General features: G+C 40.3%; 5 protein-coding genes across 8 annotated transcripts in view; 2 read left to right on the top strand and 3 right to left on the bottom strand.

Moving 5' to 3' along the window:
• The window catches only part of surf4 (surfeit 4), a 12,654-nt gene extending 10,352 nt beyond the window's left edge, over nt 1–2,302 (bottom strand). Inside the window, exon 1 of the mRNA XM_020600799.1 lies at nt 1,357–2,302. Within this exon, the coding sequence (XP_020456455.1) occupies nt 1,357–1,908 (552 nt within the window). The 5' untranslated portion in view covers nt 1,909–2,302. The remainder of the gene's footprint in view (nt 1–1,356) is intronic.
• Nucleotides 2,303–2,400: 98 nt separating this feature from the next.
• surf2 (surfeit 2) lies at nt 2,401–5,166 on the bottom strand. Its single transcript, XM_020600802.1, has 7 exons — nt 5,090–5,166; nt 4,409–4,626; nt 4,036–4,187; nt 3,772–3,875; nt 3,252–3,437; nt 2,843–2,976; nt 2,401–2,734 (listed from the first exon to the last, which is right to left on the bottom strand). Exons 2-7 carry the CDS (start codon nt 4,481–4,483, stop codon nt 2,651–2,653), a joined length of 735 nt encoding a protein of 244 aa, XP_020456458.1. The 5' UTR covers nt 4,484–4,626; nt 5,090–5,166; the 3' UTR covers nt 2,401–2,650.
• A 64-nt stretch (nt 5,167–5,230) lies between these two features.
• bbln (bublin coiled coil protein) lies at nt 5,231–6,305 on the top strand. Its single transcript, XM_020600803.1, has 2 exons — nt 5,231–5,618; nt 6,041–6,305. The coding sequence occupies exons 1-2, from the start codon at nt 5,540–5,542 to the stop codon at nt 6,283–6,285; spliced, it is 324 nt and encodes a 107-aa protein (XP_020456459.1). The 5' UTR covers nt 5,231–5,539; the 3' UTR covers nt 6,286–6,305.
• Nucleotides 6,306–9,697: 3,392 nt separating this feature from the next.
• ciz1a (cdkn1a interacting zinc finger protein 1a) lies at nt 9,698–16,794 on the bottom strand. Its single transcript, XM_020600798.1, has 15 exons — nt 16,722–16,794; nt 15,640–15,767; nt 15,253–15,458; nt 13,870–13,987; nt 13,599–13,665; nt 12,910–13,016; nt 12,704–12,783; nt 12,306–12,497; nt 12,030–12,160; nt 11,766–11,859; nt 11,556–11,669; nt 11,306–11,455; nt 11,010–11,088; nt 10,747–10,868; nt 9,698–10,253 (listed from the first exon to the last, which is right to left on the bottom strand). The coding sequence occupies exons 2-15, from the start codon at nt 15,725–15,727 to the stop codon at nt 9,723–9,725; spliced, it is 2,079 nt and encodes a 692-aa protein (XP_020456454.1). The 5' UTR covers nt 15,728–15,767; nt 16,722–16,794; the 3' UTR covers nt 9,698–9,722.
• A 1,396-nt stretch (nt 16,795–18,190) lies between these two features.
• Nucleotides 18,191–22,677, top strand: part of dnm1a (dynamin 1a) — a 45,267-nt gene continuing 40,780 nt past the window's right edge. Inside the window, exon 1 of one of the 4 annotated variants that reach the window (XM_020600808.1) lies at nt 18,191–18,719. In XM_020600808.1, coding sequence (XP_020456464.1) covers nt 18,559–18,719 — 161 coding nt within the window. In that variant the 5' untranslated portion in view covers nt 18,191–18,558. The remainder of the gene's footprint in view (nt 18,720–22,677) is intronic. The other 3 variants (XM_020600806.1, XM_020600807.1, XM_020600805.1) reach the window with 3 other exon arrangements.

Raw genomic sequence — 22,677 nt, 5'->3', positions numbered from 1 at the left:
CCATTTTGCTGCTGCTGATACAGGGCTGCTCCCAACCCATAACTGCTGGCGTCCGCACTTACTACCGTGGGTTTTCTTGCGTCATAATACGCTAAGACTGGGGTTGTAGTCAGCAGAGTCTTTACCTGACTAAATGACTGTTCTTGCGCTGCGCCCCAAATCCATGCAGCATCTTTCCGCAGTAGGCTGGTAATAGGGTACATAACCGCTGAAAGATCAGGGAGAAACTTCCCCAGATAGTTGATCATCCCAATACACTGGCGTAGTTCTGTGATGTTAGTGGGACTGGGCAGCTCTGTGATGGCTTTGACTTTTTCTGGGTTTGGCTTGATACCATCTTTCCCAATGATGTGTCCGAAATACTGAATTTCCGGCTTTCCAAACTGACATTTGTCCCTATTCAATTTCAGGCCAGAAGTCTTGATAGTCTGCATGACTGCCTGAAGATTTCTATCGTGATCTTGTTTGTCCTTACCAAAGATCAGGATGTCATCCATAACCACCACGGTGCCAGTGTGATCTTTCAAGAGAGCACTCATCTTCCGCTGAAATATTTCTGGTGCGGACATAATCCCGATTTTCAGTTCCTCTTCTACTTGTGGCAGGATAGGAAATGGAATACGCCGTGGCGAGGCAATACTGTAGGGCTGAACGTCAGGTCTGAGTTCTATTTTAACAGGGTCGCACTTTAGTAGACCATTGTCCCCAAAAACATCCTCATATGCCTCAAGTCTCTCCACTCGACGTACAAGTCCCATTTTCATAGCCATTTCTCTTCCCAATAGGTTTGTAGTGTAATGGACCTCTCATTACATAAATCCAAAGTGAGTACTTATTTCCTCGTCTCTCACAATCTGTCAAAAACTTGCCTTTGCAACTCAATTCTCCTCCAGGACTTGTGAAGACTGCTTTAGTATTTTTCAAAACAGGGCGCCGTGGCAAGCATCGATAAGTATGTTCTGACATAACTGTAATATCAGCCCCAGTATCGATTCTAAATTTCACATTTGTCCCATTGATATGCAGATCTTGGAACCACTTGTCATTGTTATTGTCTTCTCCTGTAACGGTTCCTAAGAACCATTCACTGCCTTCATCACTGTCTGTATTTTTAGTTCTTACTGCTCCCACGTTTTTAGTTCTGCACATTATTTCAAAGTGACCCATCTTGTTGCATTTTCGACAGCGTTTCCCTGTAGCAGGACAGGCCCCATAGTCATGTGTTCTGCCACATCTAGTACAGTTTTTCCCTTTAGCTGACTTATCTGCTACTTTGTACTGTGGGTCATTTGTGTCTCTAGCATGCCTCTTTCCAAATGGTTTGTATTTCCTGAATTTGTGTGTAACAACACTTACTTCATTTTCAGTAGGTCGATCACGAGCATTTTGCACTTTGATGAGTTCAGACTGTCGAGCCACACTGATGGCTTTTTCCAGCGTTAAGTCTGGCTCCAATTGTAATTTCTGCGACACTTCAATGTCCGCGATCCCGATGACAATACGATCTCTTATCTGCTCGTCCTTTGTAGTTCCAAACTCACAATGTTGTGCTAGTTCATAAAGATGTCTCACAAATGCCTCCACACTCTCTCCCTTTTGCTGAGAGTATTTGTGGAAACATGCACGCTCGTGTATGGTATTTCTCTTGGGCACAAAGTGTTCCTCAAACTTCCCTACCACTGTTTCATAATAGTCATAATCTTCATCTTCCTCTTCTGGGAATGTAAACGTGCTGAATATGGGCTCTGCATCTTGTCCCATAGCATATAAGAGAGTATTTACTTGTACTTCCCCGCTCTCCTGGTCGAGCTTCGTAGCGATCCGATATCGAGAAAAGCGCTGCTTCCAGGCCGGCCACGCCGAAGGCTGGGTGAAGTCGAACGACTCAGGTGCATGAAGCTTCGCCATGTCACTGTTCCAAAGGTCCGTCTTCTCTCAAGCTGCTAGGACATCCCACTTCTGACACCGTGTCATGAAGCTCACAGAGACTTTCATTTGTGACTTGGTGAAGGGTTTTATTTGAACATCATTCGGGAAACTCTTTCAACAACTCCCTAACATGGGCTTTTTCGCGTACCTCGCTATTCAAGCATATACCAGCCCACAGTGACACCCTGTGGGCCTACACAATCATTACAGCTAAATATCACCACACTAAGTAAAGGTATAAATGAAAGCATTTAAATTAAAAGTATATTATATTATTGATATATGGCAACAATAGTTGGTGTCTGTCTCTCTATAAGCTGGAATCTGGATATCTATATTTCAAATGTGCTGTGTAATGCTCTTAAGATGCTTTGTGTGTCCACCCACACACACACACGTTTCCAAATCCTAACATGTATTTTATTGTATGCAGTGTTCTCTCTTTCAAGCCACAAAACACAGCCTGCCAACTCCAAACAATCTGTTTACTGTGACAAACACATTTCCATATCATGCAAAACCAGCACTGTTGGATTTGTGCAACACCACAACTAGTGAAACAGACAACCTTTGCAGAAAATTAGAAAAAACCCCTGCTCTTCTGGTAACAGATGGTCACTCATACCAAGGTTGGGCAGGGTCAGTCAGACTATACCAAACTGGATACCAGTGCTGCTCCATGACAAAATATAGGTACAAAATTTGCAGTGCATTTTACTTTTTATTCCCCCCCTTTTCCTTTTTTCTTATGCCTTGATTTCCAGTGATTATTTCTGAATTTCTTCTGAAAACCACTGCCCTGGACCTGTAAAACACAAATGTGACAGTATGAATGTCTGTTAGTGAAAAATGCATAATAACATTAATAAAGTTGATCTCCACAGACAAGAACACAAATATATACTCTACAGACCTTTTTGCGTTTCTGCAGTGCCTGCTTGTCCACTTCCATTTCCTCATCCTCAACTGTTTGGAAGTCATCTTCCTCTCCATCCCTGTCACCTTCTATACTTGCATCCGCTGGGTTTTTTAAAGTGAGCATAGATGCTGTGGGAAATAACACAGTGTTCTAGCAAAGTAAAACTGCAACCCTGCAAGTTTGTTTGACCAAACTAAAACTTCTCTTAGCCATTGATCTGCATGCATGCAGTGGTTTATCAGTGTATTTAATTTACCAAAATAAATATAATGAAATTAAATATAATCCTCATTTCATTTGGTGTGTTCTTCTGCCTGAAATGAAAACATGCCGACTCTCAGATTGCTACCATAAAACAAGTGGACAACATCATCTACAGTGTGTGTGCCCTTGGGATACTGACAGGGATAGAGGTCACTCATGCTGTCTTCGGAGTCACTGTGATCTTCGTCACTGGTTGAAGGTTCCCACATGCTGCTGCCGTGTTTTGATGCCTTTCCCCGACTGACGACCTCTTCAAAGTGTTTGGGCCTTTTCTGTTGGAGTCTGGCTGGAACAAATTCAATCCCCTGCTGCACACACTCTTCATCTAGAGCAAGAATGAGACAGTCATGTCAGTAATGAAGTCAAAGTGTCCAGCAATTCATGTTAAAATATTACTGCACTGTATATTGACCTGTACTCCATTTTTTCAGCTCATTGCGTTTCACACAGCTTAATCTAATAGAATGCTGTCAATATTACTAAGGTAAGGGTGATGTCTATTCTAAACATGACTTCTGAATCTACAGAATCTAATAGTTCTTTTCCTTCCAAAATTATGGGTATCATACCAAACGTTTATGTGACCTGGGCTTTGTGTCAGTAACCCAAAAGTTAATATCTGGAAAAGGTGACATGCATGCAGATCGGTGAGCACTGACATTTGGAGAGGGCCTTCTTGTAGCGTTTCCCGTTGACATGTATTAGAACAGCATGTGGCTGCCGGTTGAGATGTCTGAGTGTCAGTTTACAGAAGAGCTGATTGCTGGAAACCACACAGAACATGAGAAAATTAATAACAAATTATCCTGACAGATTCTGCCCATTTCTGAGTAACAATACACTACTGCAAGGACAATTAGGACTACGGTAGTGCTTCACCCTGCAAAATGACAGTATACAGACAAAAGCATGTGTCTCCTTACGGTTGTTTTGTGCTTGGCACAATGTGTGGTTCATACTGGCTGTAGTTGAACTGTGCTGTAGTACTCAGTTTCTCATATTTCTTTCCTTGAGTAAACTTCTGCAGCTCCTTCAGGTTGCATGGAAACTCGTGACCATTCAGTGTGCATTTGATCTGAAACAACAAATTAGGTGGCACATTTCGTACATTAAGCGGTGTTAATGACGCTGTTTAGCTTGGAGCAGCATCGAAACTGGTAGTCATTGATAGGTTTCCATCTAGGTCAACAAACACATTTAGCCAACACATGGCTCATGAGGTGCATTAGCAATACGGCTAACATCACATACTACCAAAATGTACTGCCTGTACTGTGATGCAATTTGCTCGCTAACCTTTTTGCCATCTGTAAGCTGAAGAAAAGGGTGGTTAAGAAGAAATGCTCTAAGGTCCCCAGGTAACTCATCCATAGCTTAAAAATTCTTCAAACAAGTCTTCTAGTGTGATGATCAGGCCAGCCCCATTACAGGAAACGACTAAACGTGGGTTTACTGCAGTGCCTCTGTTGCATAATTTCTCAGCGCCATCCACTGCTCGAAGGGGGGAAGGTCAGCTTAGAGGAAATAAAATAAAGCTTCTCATTCAACTATCATTACCATATTTATCAAACAAGTCCCTCTGATTAAATCACTTTGAGCAAACCGAGTAAAGGTCATTTTCAGCAATGCTAGCAGAGAAACAGGTGAGATAAACTAACTCATTTGACGAGATTAACGTCATGAAACTGTACGCAAGAAATCAGCTACTATGATGCGGTTTCTTCAGTGCATTTCAGTCTATAAACATAACCAATTCGAACTGCTATCATCTTTCTGGCACAGTGCAAAATTACACATGGCGAAAGTCAAGTATTAGCAGTGCAGCCACTCAGCTGACAGCCTCAGAATCAAAGAGCACGGGACTAGGAGATAGTCCACTGTGTTCGTAAGCACAGAAGCCGAGACGATACAAGTGAAATTTAAATAAAGAGTAATTGTGCTAGAAAACTGGCACTGGTTATGGTAATGTAAACACACAATTATATACAGCATCCTCTGTGCTTTAGAGTCGAAGGTATTTCCATTTATTTAGCAGTCGGATTTTCTGTACAGAGTGACCCATCGTTCTTCAAACCGATCTTTGCTGAGACCGTAAAGGCCCGCCCACTTATCACCCATGATTCTTCATTTCCGTAAACAAATCCTCGACGTCTGCCAATGACAAATGTTAAGGAAGCTAACAACTAACATCTTCGGAGATTTCCACCTGGAACCAGTGGATCTGTCCACACCGCCAGGAAATAACACTGAACATTAAATTAAAGTAGATATTTATTAGTACACTTGGTGTTGACTTTGCTGAATTTGAATTGTTAGTCGAAGAGGCCTTTGCTAATCTCACTAGCTTAGTTAACAGTATAAAAGTAACGCTAGCTAACGAAAGACTTAAAAAAATAAAAATAAAGTATTAAAAGTGAACATAACACAATGTCTGGACCAAATGGAGATCCAAACATCTCTATTGATGATGGCATTCTGAATGACGAAGATGAATTCGGCGAGGAAGGTAACGCTAACCTTGATGATCAATTAACATTATGTTCAGTCATTGTAATAGATGCTTACGCCGTTATTGCAGTAGCGGGGGAAAGTCCGCTGTGAAATCAAATTCAGTGCGCTGTTCCAGTGATTTTTGGTTAATAAAGTAAAAATCTACAAAGTCTAAGCTGACCTGAAGCAGTAATGTATAGTGCTTTATCCCATGGCTTGATGTCAGGTGACAATAACTTTGAATTAGCTTGGCGAGTTCATAGAATTTCCGATTGAGATGTTACATCAATTAAGTTGAATGAAGTAAAGCAACACCCACAGATTAAATTGGTATATTTATACAGCTACCAAATTAGACGCATTACTATGCTCTGTGTTAGCTACTTGGCCATTAAATCAAAACCACAGGAAATATTTTTTTCTGCTACTTGTCCACAGAGTACACTGCCATCAACTCCATGCTAGATCAGATCAACTCATATCTTGATGACCTGGAGGAGCGGAATGATGCACTTAATGGCAAACTGCATGACCTGATGGAGTCAAACCGGCAAGCCCGGCTGGAGTTCAGAGCCCAACTCCTAGGCTCTCCAACCCAGGAGCAGCATCGTCCTGCAGATGGGGACTCCTCATCCGGCAAGGAAGACCAAGGGGGCTCTCAAATGAGTGGGAGGAAGGAGTAGATAAAGAGGACTGTGTTCAGCAAGGATAGAAATATTTATGAAAATTAACAACTTCTGACCTCTGTTTGTTGGACTAGTGACCTTTGATCTGCGTAGTCCATGCCTATCTGATTGTTCTGTTAATTTACACCCCCATCAGTGTATGCCAGTGATATTTGGATTCTCCCCATCACTGAACTAAATCTAGACTTTCTCCTTCTTTTGAACTGTGGTGTGCTGATGCTTAATTCTGGAGCAGATTGGAGTTTTGACCTCTAGCAGCTTGTCATACCAGTTGGACAGCTGTCACATGCTGAAATGTGCTGGCAAAAACATAAAAAGCTGTTCCTCTGTGCAGCTTTTTGTTTAGGGTCATGTGAGACATCTTAAGAGATTAATTCCTTAAGCCAGAAACACTTCAATTTTAAATCAAGTAATAAAAAATTGTGGTATTATTGATTAAACAATTCTCAAAACTACAGGACTTTGCTCTGATTCTTAACACAAATTAATCATTTGAAGTCACCAAGCGGTTTTATTTGTAAGGCAACTTAGCCAAGAAGTGAATGATTTGAATACTTAAACCCTACACCCAGTTATATGCTGTTGTGCAAGGTGATCTGTACCATATGTACAACTGTACATTGTACAGGCTCTCAAGCTCACAAGTCAGCCCTCACAACCACTCTGTAGTGTGTTTCTGGCTTTAGTGAAAGCATCCATTGAGTGTTGACTTCGGCCTTGTAATGGCTGTATAGTCTCTGAAAATATTGTATTATTCAAAAAAGTAAATATGCAACATTCCATTTGTCTACCAGTGGATTATAAATCTACACTGTGCTGTCCTGTTCAATTTCATTAAACAAGTTGGCAAAGTGTGGGAATTGTCTGACATTTTAATATGAATTAAAATGACTCCCAAACAGAAAACAAACCATCCAAAAATACATTAAACTTCCAGCAGTTAGAAAACATCACCTGTTCATATCAATTTGTCAGTAGTTGAATAAAAATACAATAAGAAACATATAACTGTGTGAAATTATTACATTCTTTTATCTCCTCTGCTCCATCTTATTTCAGACAGAACATGACTGTTCATGTGACAGTTGCCATCATGACTACAAGAATTGCTACATGCGTCAGCCAGCCTTCTGTGGTTTTGAATATTCTTCTCTATTATGGAGGATGAAATGTTTCCAAAACAGCACAGTAATCATGAACAAGGAAACAATACATCCTGATTTACACTTTGTGGTAGTATGTGAGTGCTGAAAGGTGGGAACCAATGTTGCACATAACTCTGTACCTAGCATAGCCTACTGTACATTACTGGTGCTTTGTACTGGAGTTCAACAATTGTAAGGATAGTTTGCTACATTAGATACCTAAAGACACCTGTTTTTATTTTCTCGCAAATATTAGTGCGACCATTAACTCAACTGTCCAGTGTATAGCAACTGAAACATCTTCAGTATGAAAAAGGCAAAGCAATGGTAAACTGGAGGCAAATAGGCACCAGCTACCACTACCATGTGTGAATGCTCATAGAAGCATTTTATCCATAGAAATGTAAAATTAATTTTATTCTAACTGTAGGCACACAGAGTAACGTTGTATAAGTGAAGAGTCATTTGGTTGATAACTATGGCATTAAACTCGGGTGTACTAACTGCCAGTAGGACAATAAGAACCTGTGCAATGCTGTTGGAGTGAGAGGACATATCAGCCTCAAACCTGACATCAACTTGAACCCAAGGTGTCTAAAAATAGAAAAGGATGATAAATGCCCTGAACACAACTATGATCAGCTTCAAAATTCAGCATTTCACTCAAGCCTAAGTACCATTTTAACACTTTTTTTTATAAAACAAAAACCTGTCACCTGGTCAAACATATAATTTGGTTACATTCTACATTTCAGCTCATGTGCTACATGTTAAGCAGTGTGGAAAATGGATCAACTTTACCATTAATACAGCTTTCATTCAGATAGCTAGATAGAGGATTTTGAAAATACATGACAGTTGGCCCTCATCAATCTCCCGATCTTCAATGACAGCAGGGTGGGAAATAAACATTTTGGCGAGCCTGCGACAGAGGTTGCAGAATATAAAATCTACTGGTCCTTTTGTTTTCATAAACATGACCACATTTAAAAAGCCCAGACATTGTTCATTTAGGGGATCAGTGCCAATCCAAGTGAGCGCAATATTTGGAAATAAAAGGTGGGAAAACTGATTCTAATTGTGACTGGGCAACCTAAATCCATTTTTTTTTTCTTTATTACTCCAATATTTGTACTATAACTTTACAATTCTACCTATTAAATGTGCATTTAGGTTTTATGATTTTAAACCAGTGTCCCCCAAATCCATACTACATAATGCTCATTTGAAATACAACTGTCACAGTATACTAGGAGTAATGCTCTGTGAGCTTGAACTTTGCACAGCTGTCCTTTGAACTAAATGCTAGTGACAACAGGCAAGTGTAACGTTTTCCATGTTCTCCATTTTAGTTTAGCATATTAGCATGCTACTATTTGCTAATTATCTCAAAATACAAAGTACAGCTAAGGCTGCTGGGTGAAACTTTATGACGCTTTGGGGCTTTCCTTCCTTCAGTGCCAAAAAGAGCTGAGGCTTTGGGGCTTCAAACAGTGCAAGTACAGTGACATCTGGTGGCATGTAAAACTTACAGCAGGCACTGAAGGCTGGGACTGAAGCACTACAACACCTCACAGATTTCAACAGGTTTCACCTCGTGTTTGTGGGTGAAATAAAAAGTCCCAGAAGCCTGCATGTTATTAAATCTATAACACTTTTTGTTAAGAAGAGCTTCATTAAAAGTTGTTTCTGTGCAATAGGTTTGTTAAAATAAAATAAATAATGAATTTGTTGTCTAGAAAACCCAGATATACAATATGTTCATACCACCATGTAAAAATGTGCTTTATTAGTGCAGTTCACTGGCCCATTGTCACCATGGAACTGTTTTAACCTCACAGATGATATTTATGTAACATCTCATGAGCCGTAATGTGACAGGATTGAAGACTGATATTCATTAACAATATCACTTTATAACATTACTTGGAAACAGGTTGAAGCATTCTTATAACTATGATGATTATGTCTTTCTAGTACATTGCTAGATTCTTCTTATTCCACTCATGTCCCTAGTTTTGCTGTAATCTAATGGCTGGGGGCCTATATAAGAAAAAACATTTCTAACTGGAGGCCATTATTAAGAGGCTTACCCACCATCAAGCAGTCAGGTCTTAATTTCCCACCCTGGGACAGAAGTTCACCGTCATCAGTCTTCTGACTGACACTGCAAGACGCTGGGCTGTTCACTTCTTGGTCTCTGTTTCAAAAAAGCACCTCTTCATATACTGACACATCCTATCCAAAGGTTGTACCTGATTTCCTGACTTTCCACATCACATTACTGACTCAACACCTGTTTGTGGCCCTGCCTGACCTGCGTTTGGTCGCAGTTTTTGCCTTTCCTGTACAGTTCTTTTTCCCTGGGAGAACAGGAGCTTCTTCTTCCTCGTCTTCATTAGCATCCTTAACAGCTGCTGCCAACTCTGAGCCTGGCCCCTCTCTGCTGCCAACAGGCAGCTCAACAGGACTCTCCTGATCTCCAGATGCCTGGGATGTGGTCTCTTCCTCTTTGCTGTGGAGGCAGAGGTCTTGGTCTGTGCTGCCAGTGCTTGTTACTGAGGTGGCAGTGAAATCCTGTGACATCGGCCTGTGTTCTGCTTCTTTCTCCTGTTGGTTGTCTGTCTGCACTTTCAGTCGGGTGAGTGTAACGATGGGATGCATGGAGTTTTGGTTGGTCAATGAACCATCAATGCAGTAATTTTTATCTGAACAGTCAGTAGTGATGTCTGTTACAGGCCTGAGGCTGTCCCCAGCTAGGAGAGATTCTCTGGAAGATTCAACAGCCTCACCCTTTTGACTCAGCAACGCGCTGTACGTCTGAGAAAAGAATGCAGAAAGATAATGCAGTAAGCCAATGGAAATTACTCAAGGATAATACACTTTGATGCATTTGATCACGTTGCAAAATTGAGTAATCACAAATCCTGTCCTTTAAATACAACTGTACTTGTTTTTAGCCCAAAAAGAACACCACCTACTCATTTGAAAACAAAAATACTTGACGAGTTAAAGAAAAAAAACAAAACAAAAACAAAAAACACAATAACTGTATTATTTAACATTTTTGTGATTGGCAGCTTTGCTGTGTATCCCTGGATTAAAGCTTGGGTTATATAATCAATAAAAATAAATACATGCCTCTCTTATCTGCTGAACACAAATGGCCACAAATATTAATATACTTAACTACAATTGCTACGCAACCCTGACTCGAACTGGGGCCGCAATGCCGAGAGCGCTGCGCCTTAACCACTAGCCTACCAGGGAAGGCTTCATTCAAGCCACAAATAATCAGTCGTTAAAAACAAACCTTAAGATTCTCAAAGTGCTTCAGTGATTTGCAGTGGGTGTGTAGAGCAGGGGATTCAAAGTGGTAGAATTTGTTGCAGAGTCTGCAGATAAAACCTGCTACTGGAACAAAAAAACTGGACCCTGCAATGAAGGAAATCAGAAACCAGACTTAAATGTGATATTTCACAATATTGAATGCTATCAGTAAATCCCATCTAGAAGAAAAGGCAAGAAAACAAAAGGATTTCTGCAGTGAAGACCCAGGAGTTAGTCATCACTTACCGTAGACTGTATCAGGGTCATACTTCTCATCACTGGCCATGTCTTTTAGGGTCACCTCTTTAAGGGAGGACCAGCCCCCCTGTACCAGGTCACAACAGACATGGTAAACAACCACTTTATGATAAGTACACCAATTATAAGGTACTAATAGTGTGCTGTGGCAAAAGGGTGCTGATATAAATTTCCCATTACAAGTGTTATTTCAGAGCTTAGCTCAGAGTGATGTTTAACTCATCAAAGCTTTCTGGCCATTTAAATGCACATGTTGGACAGACTTAAAAATGTCAACAAATAACCTGTTTCTCAAAGAAGTCTTTATCTCCTTCCTCGTTCTGTCTGTCCTCTCCCTCCTCCACCTCACTGCCCTCATCCTCTTCCACTGAAAAGCCATCTGTGTCTGTGGATGTGAGCTTGGCTAAGGCCTCACAGCTCCCTTTTTCCTGGAGCTGAAAAACAGTAATGAGTACATTAGTGAGGTGCAACAGTGACTGTTTAATTTCTCTGGGGAAAAAAACTTGCCGTCTTTACAAATATAAAAACACATACCTTCTCTACTTTCTGTCTGTGATCCAATGACTGCAAGTGCTCTACAAACATTTGGGAGGTCCTGAAGTGCTTCTTGCAGACTGTGCAGGAGGAAATGGCTGCTCTACTGGCAAGCTGAGGAGAGATGAAGGGATACCAGCCCATTACTAATTACTCTCAATAGATGCAATCAGAGAAAATGTTTTAACAATAAAATGGGCAGCTGATTACTTTGTGCTCCTCTGTGCGACGATGGTCCATGATGCTACTGGTGAAGTGGGTGTGACAGGTGGCACACCAATGCTTCAAGTCAGTCTTTTTCTCCCTGCAAAGAAATATCTTTTAGGACTCATAAGGATCATTTACTCTAGCCTGGACACACACAGTTATTTGTTTATGAGTCACCTAAAAGATGTGTAATTATCTTGCTTGCTGTTTTCAAAATCAGAATACAAAATCTAAACCAAATGCATTTTTGTGCATTTAGAAACAGACCCATCTTTGCTTGCTCCCTGTAAAGACTCTTGCACTCGTGGCAGCAATGTAACCAGACAAGCGTTGCTCATGTGCTGGATTTCCATCATCCTTTGCTGGTGGGAAATGCTGTTCATATGACTCCTAAAATTCTACAAAACCACAGAAGAGAGAAAATAAAAATTAGAAGAAGGAACAGTAACACTATCATTATGAACTGCACATTCCCAGCAAACAAGAGCATCCATATTCCCTGTAAAACTGGTGTGTGTGTGTGCGTGTGTGTTTTCAGCCTACTTGCTGGTTGTGGCAGGTAATGCTGCAGAGGTAGCAGTAAAACTTGTTGGCGCCCTCTGCTACAACCTCCTCTCCTTCATCCTGGTTGTCTGGTGAACCCAAAGAGGCATCTTTTCCCTGTTGCGGTTCCTCTGAGGCTAAATTAACCTGCTGATCATCTTCACTCAGCCTGCCAGACAAACAGCTGTGCACCTACAGAGAGGTTTCACAAACCAGATGTAAACCCAGCGTCATGTGTTTTTAAAACTGAAATATGGCAGAGATATACACTCAGTCTAATGTGACCCACCTTTGTAGTAGTGTTTGCATACTGATTGTTACATAAACAAAATATTTTATTAGGTGTTTACATCTTTTTGTCTGTGACCTGACCATACCAAATAAAAAGATCCTCTCACCGCATCAGCTCTGCTCTCCTCCAGAAACTCAACAACATCTGAACCACCTGCAGAACCTCCTATCTCCAGAACAACACAACCTGGGAAATGGTTTGAGACCAATACATTTAAGTATTTATCTTAACTGGTGTAAACTACAAAAGACTTATAGGAAATTACTGCTTAATATGTGAAGTATTTGAAGCATCTACTCTCCAGTGTTTTACCTTCAGACTGGCTCTCCTTAGTGCTGCTATTGCACTCTGAAGAAAGAACCTCCCCACGTGCAACAGTGACAGTTTTGACAAAACACTGTTCTTTGGTCTCCTGTGACCTGAGAAAAAGAAAAAAAAAAACAAACGTTGAAGGTTAAAATTATTTCTGACTTCCAGTTAACGAAGGCAAATTACTTCTATAATCTTAATTTGTATTAAAAAACACACTGTAAAGCACTATGCAACCCCAGTTTCTACCTATGGATAAGAGACACCATAGACTGCATGGACAATATGAGAGCTCCACAGGAAGTGAAGCCCTCACAAATCAATCACTCCATGGTGGCTGGCACAGGTACAGGTCATACACCTGTACCCTCAATGTTAACAAATGGGACATGACCCAAACTTCTTTCTGTCATTTTAGGTAGATTATATCACAATGATCTGATGATATAAAAGGGGGTGTATTTTGGATGACTGACAGCTTTGATTGGAGGCTTGATATTGCAGCTCAACCTGTGGTCACTAGCATACAGAATCTGGTTGAAAAATGCATCAGTAAATATAACAGCAAGATGGCAGCCTCTGTATTGGTGACAGCCTGGCTTCATATTTGCATAGTGACATGCTGTCTGTCTTCATATACAACTTATGTTAAACACTGATGGCAATCATAGCAACAAAAATGGATTTCATACTCCTCTGTCCTTTGCTTCTTCACTACAGGCTCTTCAAGTTGCTCCACTGAGATCTGTGTGGGTCCATCTGCTGGTAGAATATGCAAAACCAAAGAAGAGAACATTGTCTATTAACAATTGTTCACCATCAGTCTTCTCCAAGTATTGTAGTTTATGGAGGCACAAACACAAGTTTAAAATTACATACAATATTCAGCTTATGCCATTCCCCTCAGGCTCCCACCTTAAACAATAGACATCTTTCAGTGCTGACTGGATTGTAGCTCTCTACCTGTTTCAGACTTATCACTAGATTCGCTGGTGCTGTTAGCTGCTGGCTGGTCGTCTGTGCTCCCTGCTGCCATCTGCTCGCTGTCTCGTTTCCTGTCTGGCTGGCGAACTGCTGTGTCCTACACACAGAGAAAGAAAACAGGATTTCAGTTACACTATTTATAAAAAGGTGTGGGTTGTTTATTAAAGTCAGAATCAAACACTAGGCCCGACTGACATGGCTATACCTTCAAGTCTGAGATAAAGCCGGAGCAAAAGGATATTACCACAAGTGCAGATAAGAGACACTTGTGTTAGAATTTTATAGAACAAACCATTATTTTCATTACTCATTAACCTGTTATTTACTAGTTTTGGTTAACCAGTTAGTATAAAGAATGTCAGAAAACTGGGAAAAAAATTTCCAACAACCTCAAGTCAACACATTTAAATTGCTTGTTTTGTTCACAGACATGTCCAAAACCAAATTATATTTAGTTTAATATTAGAATGGGAAATTTAGTAAAGATTCACATTTGAGAAGGTAAAACCAATAGAAATTTTGGCAATAAAAATGCTTTAAAATAACTTTAATGATTAATCAATTATCAAAATAGTTTCTCTCAATTCCTTGTGCATCAGCTCACTGATAAATCCAACAACAGATTCTGCTCTATAATCAGGTCCTGTGGGTGTGATCAAAGCATAATTTTGTCTGTTTCTTTATTATAATGAGAAAAATGCAAACTTAATTGAAGATTTTATGTTGGCTTCAGTTACTTTTGTGTGACAGTGGCAACCTTGGAGTGTCTTTCAAAGGATTACGTTCAAATTGCATGGCATCACAGGTTGCCTAACCCAGAGGAATTTGTCATTAATGCAACCCTAATGGAGTATATTAACTGGGCTGAAATCCTACATAGTGATTATAATCATTATAATCTTAACGGTTCCAAGACTGTTACATTAAGAAGGAGCATTACCATAGGTCATTCCTCCCCACAGCGATACATCACTGCAGGGATAAGCTAGGTGAAAGTATGAGGGACTATGTAATAGTCAACTGACTATGTAATACTCAAATCCTGGGGTAAAATTCATGGTTAATATGCACATATGTAAATTCTGTTCTTGATTATTCAAATACTTGATTATGTCTATTTTTGAGTACTTAGAATTTATTTATCAGGATGTGTGTGTGCGGTGCTTGTTCTCATGGTGTTATGTTGTTTGTTCTCTATTGCTGCTTGAGGTACTGAAATTTGTTTATCAAGATGTGTGTGTGGTGTTTGTTTCTCATGGTGTTATGTTGTTTGTTCTCCATTGCTGCTGAAACACTAAAATTTCCCCATTGAGGGATCAATAAAGTACCTACCTACCTACCTAATGGAGCTGTTGTACTTACTGTAGTGGATGAGGAGGAGGACAAGGCTGTGGTGGGGGGGCTGTAGTAGCGGGCATGTGGGTGGAAGGATCGTGCAGCTGGGAAACCCATGATGGGAGATTTGATGGCCATGCCCATAGGAACTGGCCCAAGCAAAGATGACCCGGCCCCAGCTGCGAAGAACTGACGGAACTGCTGCCCTCCCATCCCAAGGCTCCGCATGTTACCTGGACAAATGAAAAGCATGAAGGAGTTGTAGTTTAATGCTTTGCAACATATCATAATGACAAATAAAATCTTATAATGCAGCTTTTGATTATTAGCTACTAAATATGTAGGGACTGGGGAATGCGGGGGCTTTGCACTGTTCCAGATCGATTTATATTTTAATGCAAATGCAAACTGTACCCTGCATCTGCTGCATCAGTATGGCCCCCTGTAGCATGGGATTGGGGGCGATGATGGTTGTCTGAGTCGCCTGGCACAAGTTGACCATCCTGGGTGGAGGGGCTGTCTGGGGAGGCACAGAAATGGCCCTGGGCAACAAATATACAAGTGCATATAAACATGTAGCATTACTTCAATATATTTAAGAAAAAGAAAAGCAGATTTTCAGTGAAAAATATATTCCTGTCAATAAGAGCAGAGTAGTCTGCCTTCTGGCCAAACTGGAGGGCAGACCCTCACATACTCATATTATGTGAAAATCAGCTAACATCCTGAAGTAGAAATACCATGAGTCACAGTTTCTTGACATGGACTCTGAACACATATGCTCTCTCAAAGTACAAACTAATTAATTCACTGTTATGATAAACACATAAGTAGCACTAATGACCGCATGAGAGCACAGCAAAGGAAACAGGCACAGTATGGTCTGCTGGTGGTATAAAGCAAGCTGTACTCTCTGCTGCTTTTGCTCATCCTAGGAATAAACAAGATGCAGTAATAAAAGCTGACAGGGAACATGGCACAAACCCACAAGGTACCTTGCACTGTAAATTAGGACCTGTGCTGGTGCCAAGAGGCCATAACACAGGTGATCTGATCGCACTATTTGGTTTGGAGCCACAAATTTTGCAACAGTGTTTCATTGTCTTTAGTTTAACAACTATTTTCGGTCAGGCCAGATCCAGAAAGACAAAGCAGTAACTAAGAGGTCTCTGGTAACAATAACAAACAAATATTTCTATAAAGTATACCAGTGCTGCTAGTTTGGGACAGAAAGAAATACTGATCAAAGTTATAGCTGCAGGTTCTGGGTCCTGCGGGTTATGGCTATACGCACCTTCAACAATACACTAAAACACTACCAAATTCTACAAATACTCCATTCAAGTTAAAATTGCGCTCGCTAATAGAGTTCAGCCATTTTTTAATCGTGAAGTCTTTCGTGGCAGGACGTCCAGCTCAGCAAACGTCAGCAGCTAAATGCTTTATATCAACCTAAAGGCCCTGTCCAATCCCCGGTCTCGAGTTAACGGCCTTACCGCGGTGTCTGGTGGTGGTGGTGGGCGACATGATGCCCCGGAGGAGGCGGTGGCGGGGGCGGCGGAGGAGGCTGGCGCCTGCGGCAGGTGCGGGTGAAACTGTGGCTGTTGCTGCTGTTGCTGCTGCTGCTGCTGCTGATGGATGTGTGGATTGAACATTGCGGACTTTAGACAAATTTCTGCTGGTATACTGTGAGCTGGCAGACCCGCAGCTGCGAGATGTGCCTCTTAAAATATAAGGTCCCTGAATCACAGGAAGAAGAAAAAATGTTGTGACTATATGCCCTGGTGTCAGAACAGAACAACTCTTTGTTGTAGCTAAAGACAAACTGAACAACAGGTCGCTCTCATATTTCGTGATGACAACTCGCTACTGTTAGCAATTAGCGTTAAGCTAACAATTATTTACATTTCGGTTTACTTTGTTTATCGTATTTCTTTACCTAGTTACGCAACTTTACGAGAACAGCATGTTAACAATTTGTTTGTTTTCACAGAAGGGAATGACATGTTACTCCAAAACTAACACAGAGTAAAAACCTGAGTTAACTATTAAATGAACAAGCTACATTAGCCACCGTTCAGTAACCGAACCCAACAAGTTAGCTTATCGTAGCATTGACCTAGCTAGCTAATTCATAAACTAGCTGTGCCTTCTCAGGCACTTTCTACATTTTACTTTTTTACCGACTTGCTTCTCAAAGAAGAAAGCGGCGATGATTTCTTCATTATCCACCTAACAACACAACACAACACAGGGCTAAGTACTTGCTCTCAGTCCTGGTGCAACTTGTACGAAGCAGGAACCCAAACCAGCCCTCTACTGGCTGTCTGCATGACTGAAACGCCTCGATGTCTGCATAACAAATGGATGTTCAAATTATGCACTTTTTCAATTGAGTTTATTTCATTTTTGAAACATTTCCTCCACATTTGTAGATTTAATAAATTTTGTGTATTTAAGGTGTTACATTTTACACTAGTACAACCTGCTAACTAATACAAATAATTAATAAATAAGACAGAATAAAATCGTTACATACAGTACATAGGCTATAGAGTCCGGAATATTTCATGTAGACTATATATTTTTATTATTTTATGGTTCGCGTCTCTCTCTCCATATATATATATACAATTAATCATTCTCTGACGAGCAGTTAATTGATACATTTACTAATGATAATGGTTCTGCAGACAGTTGGATGCTGAGGATTAGGATTCATAACATACCAAGTGGACATTCATCCTCAGGGAATCACAAATAGGTTTGTGCAGATTAATTCAGTCATTTTCATTGTGCCCCAAGTTGTTGGACCACACTGTATGGATCGTAATGTACATGGCTATAGGCTACTGGATTAGCTGTAGAGCTCCCGCTGGTCTCTGTCCATGGTGCTGAATCTGTTCGCATCTGTAAAACTCTCAAAATTGGGGTTTGGCCAATAACAGTAAAAAACAAACAAACAAACAAAAAAACTGGAGGCCAGATTTTTCATCACGCCTCAATAAATGCAGACTACCTGAACAAGATTAGACTCCAGAGTTTCACAAAAGTCAGGATTTCCTGTCATCAGCACAATGTGACAAACAGTGGAAGTAGGCTGCCTCAGGGTCGCCACCGAGCGGTGTGTGTGGAGTGCTGCAAAGAGAGAGTGTGTTTGTTGGACTGATCTGACACACCGAAGTGGCGCTGTCAGCGAGAGAGCAAAACGAAAATTGAACCGGTGTGTCCGCAGACCAAAACGCTCTTTAAACTGGAGGGTGGCGAGAAGAAAATTAAGAACTAAATCTTCCCCTCTTTGATAAGGAAGGCGGCCTGTATTGCACCGCGAAGATGGGGAACCGGGGAATGGAGGATTTGATTCCTCTGGTGAACCGCATGCAGGATGCCTTCTCCGCCATCGGTCAAAACGCAAACCTGGACCTGCCGCAGATCGCCGTGGTGGGCGGCCAGAGTGCTGGCAAGAGCTCGGTGCTGGAGAACTTCGTCGGGAGGTAAGTAGCTTTTCCAGGCTGCAATGCATGTTGGTGCCACCCGGTGCAGCATCACGCAGCTTCATTTTACACTATACACAACTCATTACCCATCCCCCCTTCTCAGGCAGGTTTAAATCCAGGCTTCTCTGAGATATTAGTATCGTATTTCATATTTCACTGCAGTTTTTTTTTTATCTCTTTGCTGCAGTGAACACGGCACCAAGGCAAAGACGTGAATTTTTAGGCCTCCATAAATCCGTAGTGAACTTTAGCTATTGCTGTGTGTTACATTCATGGAAACACAAATTCCTGAATTTTCTGAAGGAAGTGGTGTCAAAATAACATCGTGTTGTGCTTGTTTACCATCATAAACCTCGAACATGGATGCTGACTTCCTGTTACAGGCAGCTTGGTGCATGTGTTTTTTCGTTTGCACTTTGAGTTGCATTTGTGTATGAAACTGTACTATAAAAGACTCACCTTGCCTTGTTTCTGAGGCAGTGCTACTTGTTTTTCTCCACAGGCTAATCCTGAACAGACAATGGTGCAAGATGATGTTGCTCTCTCTGTCTCTCTCTCTTTCTCTCTCTCTGTGTGTGTGTGTGGAGGTTTCAGTCTTGTAAACTTGCACAGTTTTTACATTTTTTTTTGTCTGTCAGAGGTGATGGTGATGATACAAAACAGAATGAGGGGCACAGATTTGATCTGTTATGCTGCAGAATGACCTTGCAGAAAGGAAAAGCGAAAGTCCACCTGAGCTTTGAGCCCTCCAGCTTAGCTCATTGGTCTGTCTGTCAGTGCCCAGGCAACAATGTGGGTGCCACTTTTAACAGTTTTTCAGCACTGCTTACTTGTATTTCAGTTGATCTGGACATCTTTGTGGTTTCATTGACTTTAAATCCCTTGGACACTGTGCACAGAGTGTGCATTTCAGCTGTGTTTCCTGTTAATGCTAGGTCAGAGTGTGTGCCAGCTCATCCCCACACTGAACGAGGTCTGGGTACTCCATGACAAAATGTAATTTATCCCTCTGGACAGATAGGGACCCATAACTCTCTGGTAGATCTCAACAAGCATGAACACATCTGTTTTGCTTGACACCTTCACGTGCTTTTCTGACATTTGGTTGACAGCAAAGGATGAATAGTTCACCACATGGCCACAGTGCTAATCCTTATTTTAACAGGTAGTAGTTGAGGCAGGCCTACTACATATCAGTATAATCTACTCTGTTGTGGATAAAAGGTGAACTTGGGATATTTAAGGAATCTAAGAGTACTCCACTGATTGCACACTCATGATAGACAGTTAAAAAAGAAGGAAAATTGATGCAGCAGAACCAGCAAACTCTCTTTTTTTTAGTCCATATTTATTCATTGTCAAAACCTGGCACCTACATTACCCAGAAGAATGCAACTTCAAGCCTAGATTCTAATCTTGAGGCCCGACCAATGTGTACTCAAGTGATATCACTTGAGATAGTTTCTAAGGTTTTTCGCAGCATCATCTGAAGCCACAAGAGGGAGACTTTGGTGTTTTAAATAGCTGTAAAGAAAGTTTGCTGTGAATTGTTTGTGAGTATCAAGCTTGGCCATCTTGCAACAATGAGCAGATAGCTGTTCCTGTCATGTGATTTGTCTGTTAATATATGCACTAGTACAGCTGCAGTGATGTCTCTTAGGTCCTCCCATCATCCTGCTCCTCATGTCTTCCACCCCCTTACTCAGAGCTGCCCAGTGTGTTTGCATTATTGGCCTAAACCAGCACCTCCTTACAGTATGCTGTATCATATGTGTACATGTCACAACACCTCCCCTCCCTGCCTCTTATGGAGACATTCATAGTAACCTCTCTCTGAAAGCAAATTAATTTAATATTTCTGTTAGGCTCATTTGCTGCTTACCATTTGGTCATTTTTGCTTTGACAGCATTGTTCCAGATTTTGACAGGAAAGTCTGCATTGCAATGTTTTGTGCTTTTTTTTTGCCTTAGAGAGCTGAGATACATTTGCATCCGGGGACTTCTCTTTTGTCTTTGCTTTTTGAATGAAGAGAAGATTATCGTTTTATGAATGTTTTTAAATAAAGCACAATATTTATAGTTTTGTTTTTAGGATGGTATACATCTCTAACAACCATCCATCCATCCATTTTCTAAACCGCTTAGTCCCAAACGGGGTCACGGGGGGCTGGAGCCACATCTCTAACAATAATATTTAATCTAATAATTATTTTTTAAAAATGGACTAATCATTTAGTCTGTAAAATGTTATTAAAATTGTTTAATTTTCCCAAACTGCTGGTGCTATCATCTAATCAGTTAAAAATATCCAAAGACATTCATTTTACAATTACACAGAAGCAGAGAAAAGAAGCACATCCTCTTTAGGAGCTGAATGTTAGGTATTTTTTCCTGAAAACTGACTTAAAGTAACAATTAACTGATTATAAGAATTGCTGAACTGTGGCAAACAAGGTTTTCATTGATTGGGCAATCAGTTAAATAACACATTATTTCAGCACAGTATCAGTTAAAACTACACACACATGCCTAGCATGGAAGTTCTGCATCTTCTGGTCATTACTTTTGGTCTGCTGTAACATGGCAGTAAAGAAGACATTTTATCCACTCCATATTTTTTTCCCATGAGTTTAATTAGCACAGACAAAGCAGGGAGTGTGGTCTCCAGTGTCAAACACATGCAATGCCACCTGTTAGATAGAGGTGGGAATGCCACATATGCATATTTGACAAAATTCAACATTTTCGCTTGCACTGTTTAATATTTTCTTATTATATAGGCCATATGGTATGATTAATCAAGTAATCCTGAAACAGGACACTGTTTATTTACTGTTTCAGTAAGGCTACAATTGAGCAACATATTTATCATTTTAAAGTAATATAACAATATTGTATTATAAACTCAGAATATTTAGTATGGATAATGTGTACAGACGTATTGTTGATGCATACAACTGCATGCTTTTTTTTAGCTGGAAACTAGTTTCAGCACCACGGACAGCTCTTTCAAAAGCTCTTTCTAATCAGCACCACAAATATACAGTATCTCCTAAAATGAACATATCAATGCCATTGAAAATTGCTTTTCATGTATAACATTCACATTATCCTGGGAGATTATGGAAACAATAGCAGAAATAATTAGACTTTAGGAATTTATTAACAATTCCACCTTTTTTTGCTGATGCACGGATCTCTCTCTGGTGGTTTTGGACTTTTTGATACAAAATAATTTGCGGTGTATGCACTTTATCAGCAAATGCTGCTGGTGCTAGCACAGCCCAAGAACATAAAACTAGAACACAAATGTTTTTGTCTTCCTGCTGCCATCACTATTTCAACCCCCTCACATGATTATATAGTTGGTTTCATGTATTACATAACACTGAGAGGGCTGGAAGCATTGTGAGGAGAAGCAGCAGCTTCACTCACTTGAAAAAAAAAGACACTGTAGCTCCATTAAAAGCCTTTATCCTTTTCAATTAAGGCCCTAAGGAGGAGGAAGTGAAACAGAAACATAAAGGATGGAACTTTATTGACTTATATAGGATGACGTGTTAAGGAAGGGCAACAATAAGCTAAACCATCCAGCATATAAATAATATTTTGAAATAAATACATTAAAAATCGATAGGATAGACTACTAATGACAATAAATGGTTAATGTGGTGTGTTGTTCATTTCTTTAGGCTCTTGATTTAAGATTTTTTAAGATATTTTTATTTGTGGATTCCTTTGAAACATAATTAGATTTCAAAGAGTTTTTTCTTATTTCAGATCAATATAAGCTCTTGTTGTAAAAGTTTGATAATTTCCTATTTAGTTTAATTAGGACTATATCATTTGTTACAAATAAATACGTTGGTGTACAAATAAATATGTTAATACTTTGTTTCAGAACTGTTTATTTTTCCAATGATTAGAACTCAGGCTTCAATTAACAATGTATTAT

The sequence above is a fragment of the Monopterus albus genome, unplaced genomic scaffold (genome assembly GCF_001952655.1).
Source record: "Monopterus albus unplaced genomic scaffold, M_albus_1.0 scaffold49.1, whole genome shotgun sequence".
Lineage (NCBI taxonomy): Eukaryota > Metazoa > Chordata > Actinopteri > Synbranchiformes > Synbranchidae > Monopterus > Monopterus albus.
The sequence above is the reverse complement of the archived record's forward strand: the minus strand, read 5'-3'. Positions and strand labels throughout refer to the sequence as shown.

Bases quoted from the DNA above. Each gene is read 5' to 3' on its own strand.
- surf2 (XM_020600802.1), bottom strand. From the start codon at position 4,483: ATGGATGAGTTACCTGGGGACCTTAGAGCATTTCTTCTTAACCACCCT. The intron at 4,188-4,408 runs GTTAGCGAGCAA...TTGTTGTTTCAG, and splicing joins AGCTTACAGATGGCAAAAAG to ATCAAATGCACACTGAATGG. The intron at 3,438-3,771 runs GTCAGTGCTCAC...TTCTTGCTCTAG, and splicing joins CAAGAAGGCCCTCTCCAAAT to ATGAAGAGTGTGTGCAGCAG.
- ciz1a (XM_020600798.1), bottom strand. From the start codon at position 15,727: ATGGTCAACTTGTGCCAGGCGACTCAGACAACCATCATCGCCCCCAAT. The intron at 12,498-12,703 runs GTGAGAGGATCT...ACCTCTCTGTAG, and splicing joins AGGAGAGCAGAGCTGATGCG to GTGCACAGCTGTTTGTCTGG. The intron at 12,161-12,305 runs GTAGGCTGAAAA...GTGGTTTTGTAG, and splicing joins TTACCTGCCACAACCAGCAA to AATTTTAGGAGTCATATGAA.
- bbln (XM_020600803.1), top strand. From the start codon at position 5,540: ATGTCTGGACCAAATGGAGATCCAAACATCTCTATTGATGATGGCATT. The intron at 5,619-6,040 runs GTAACGCTAACC...ACTTGTCCACAG, and splicing joins AGATGAATTCGGCGAGGAAG to AGTACACTGCCATCAACTCC.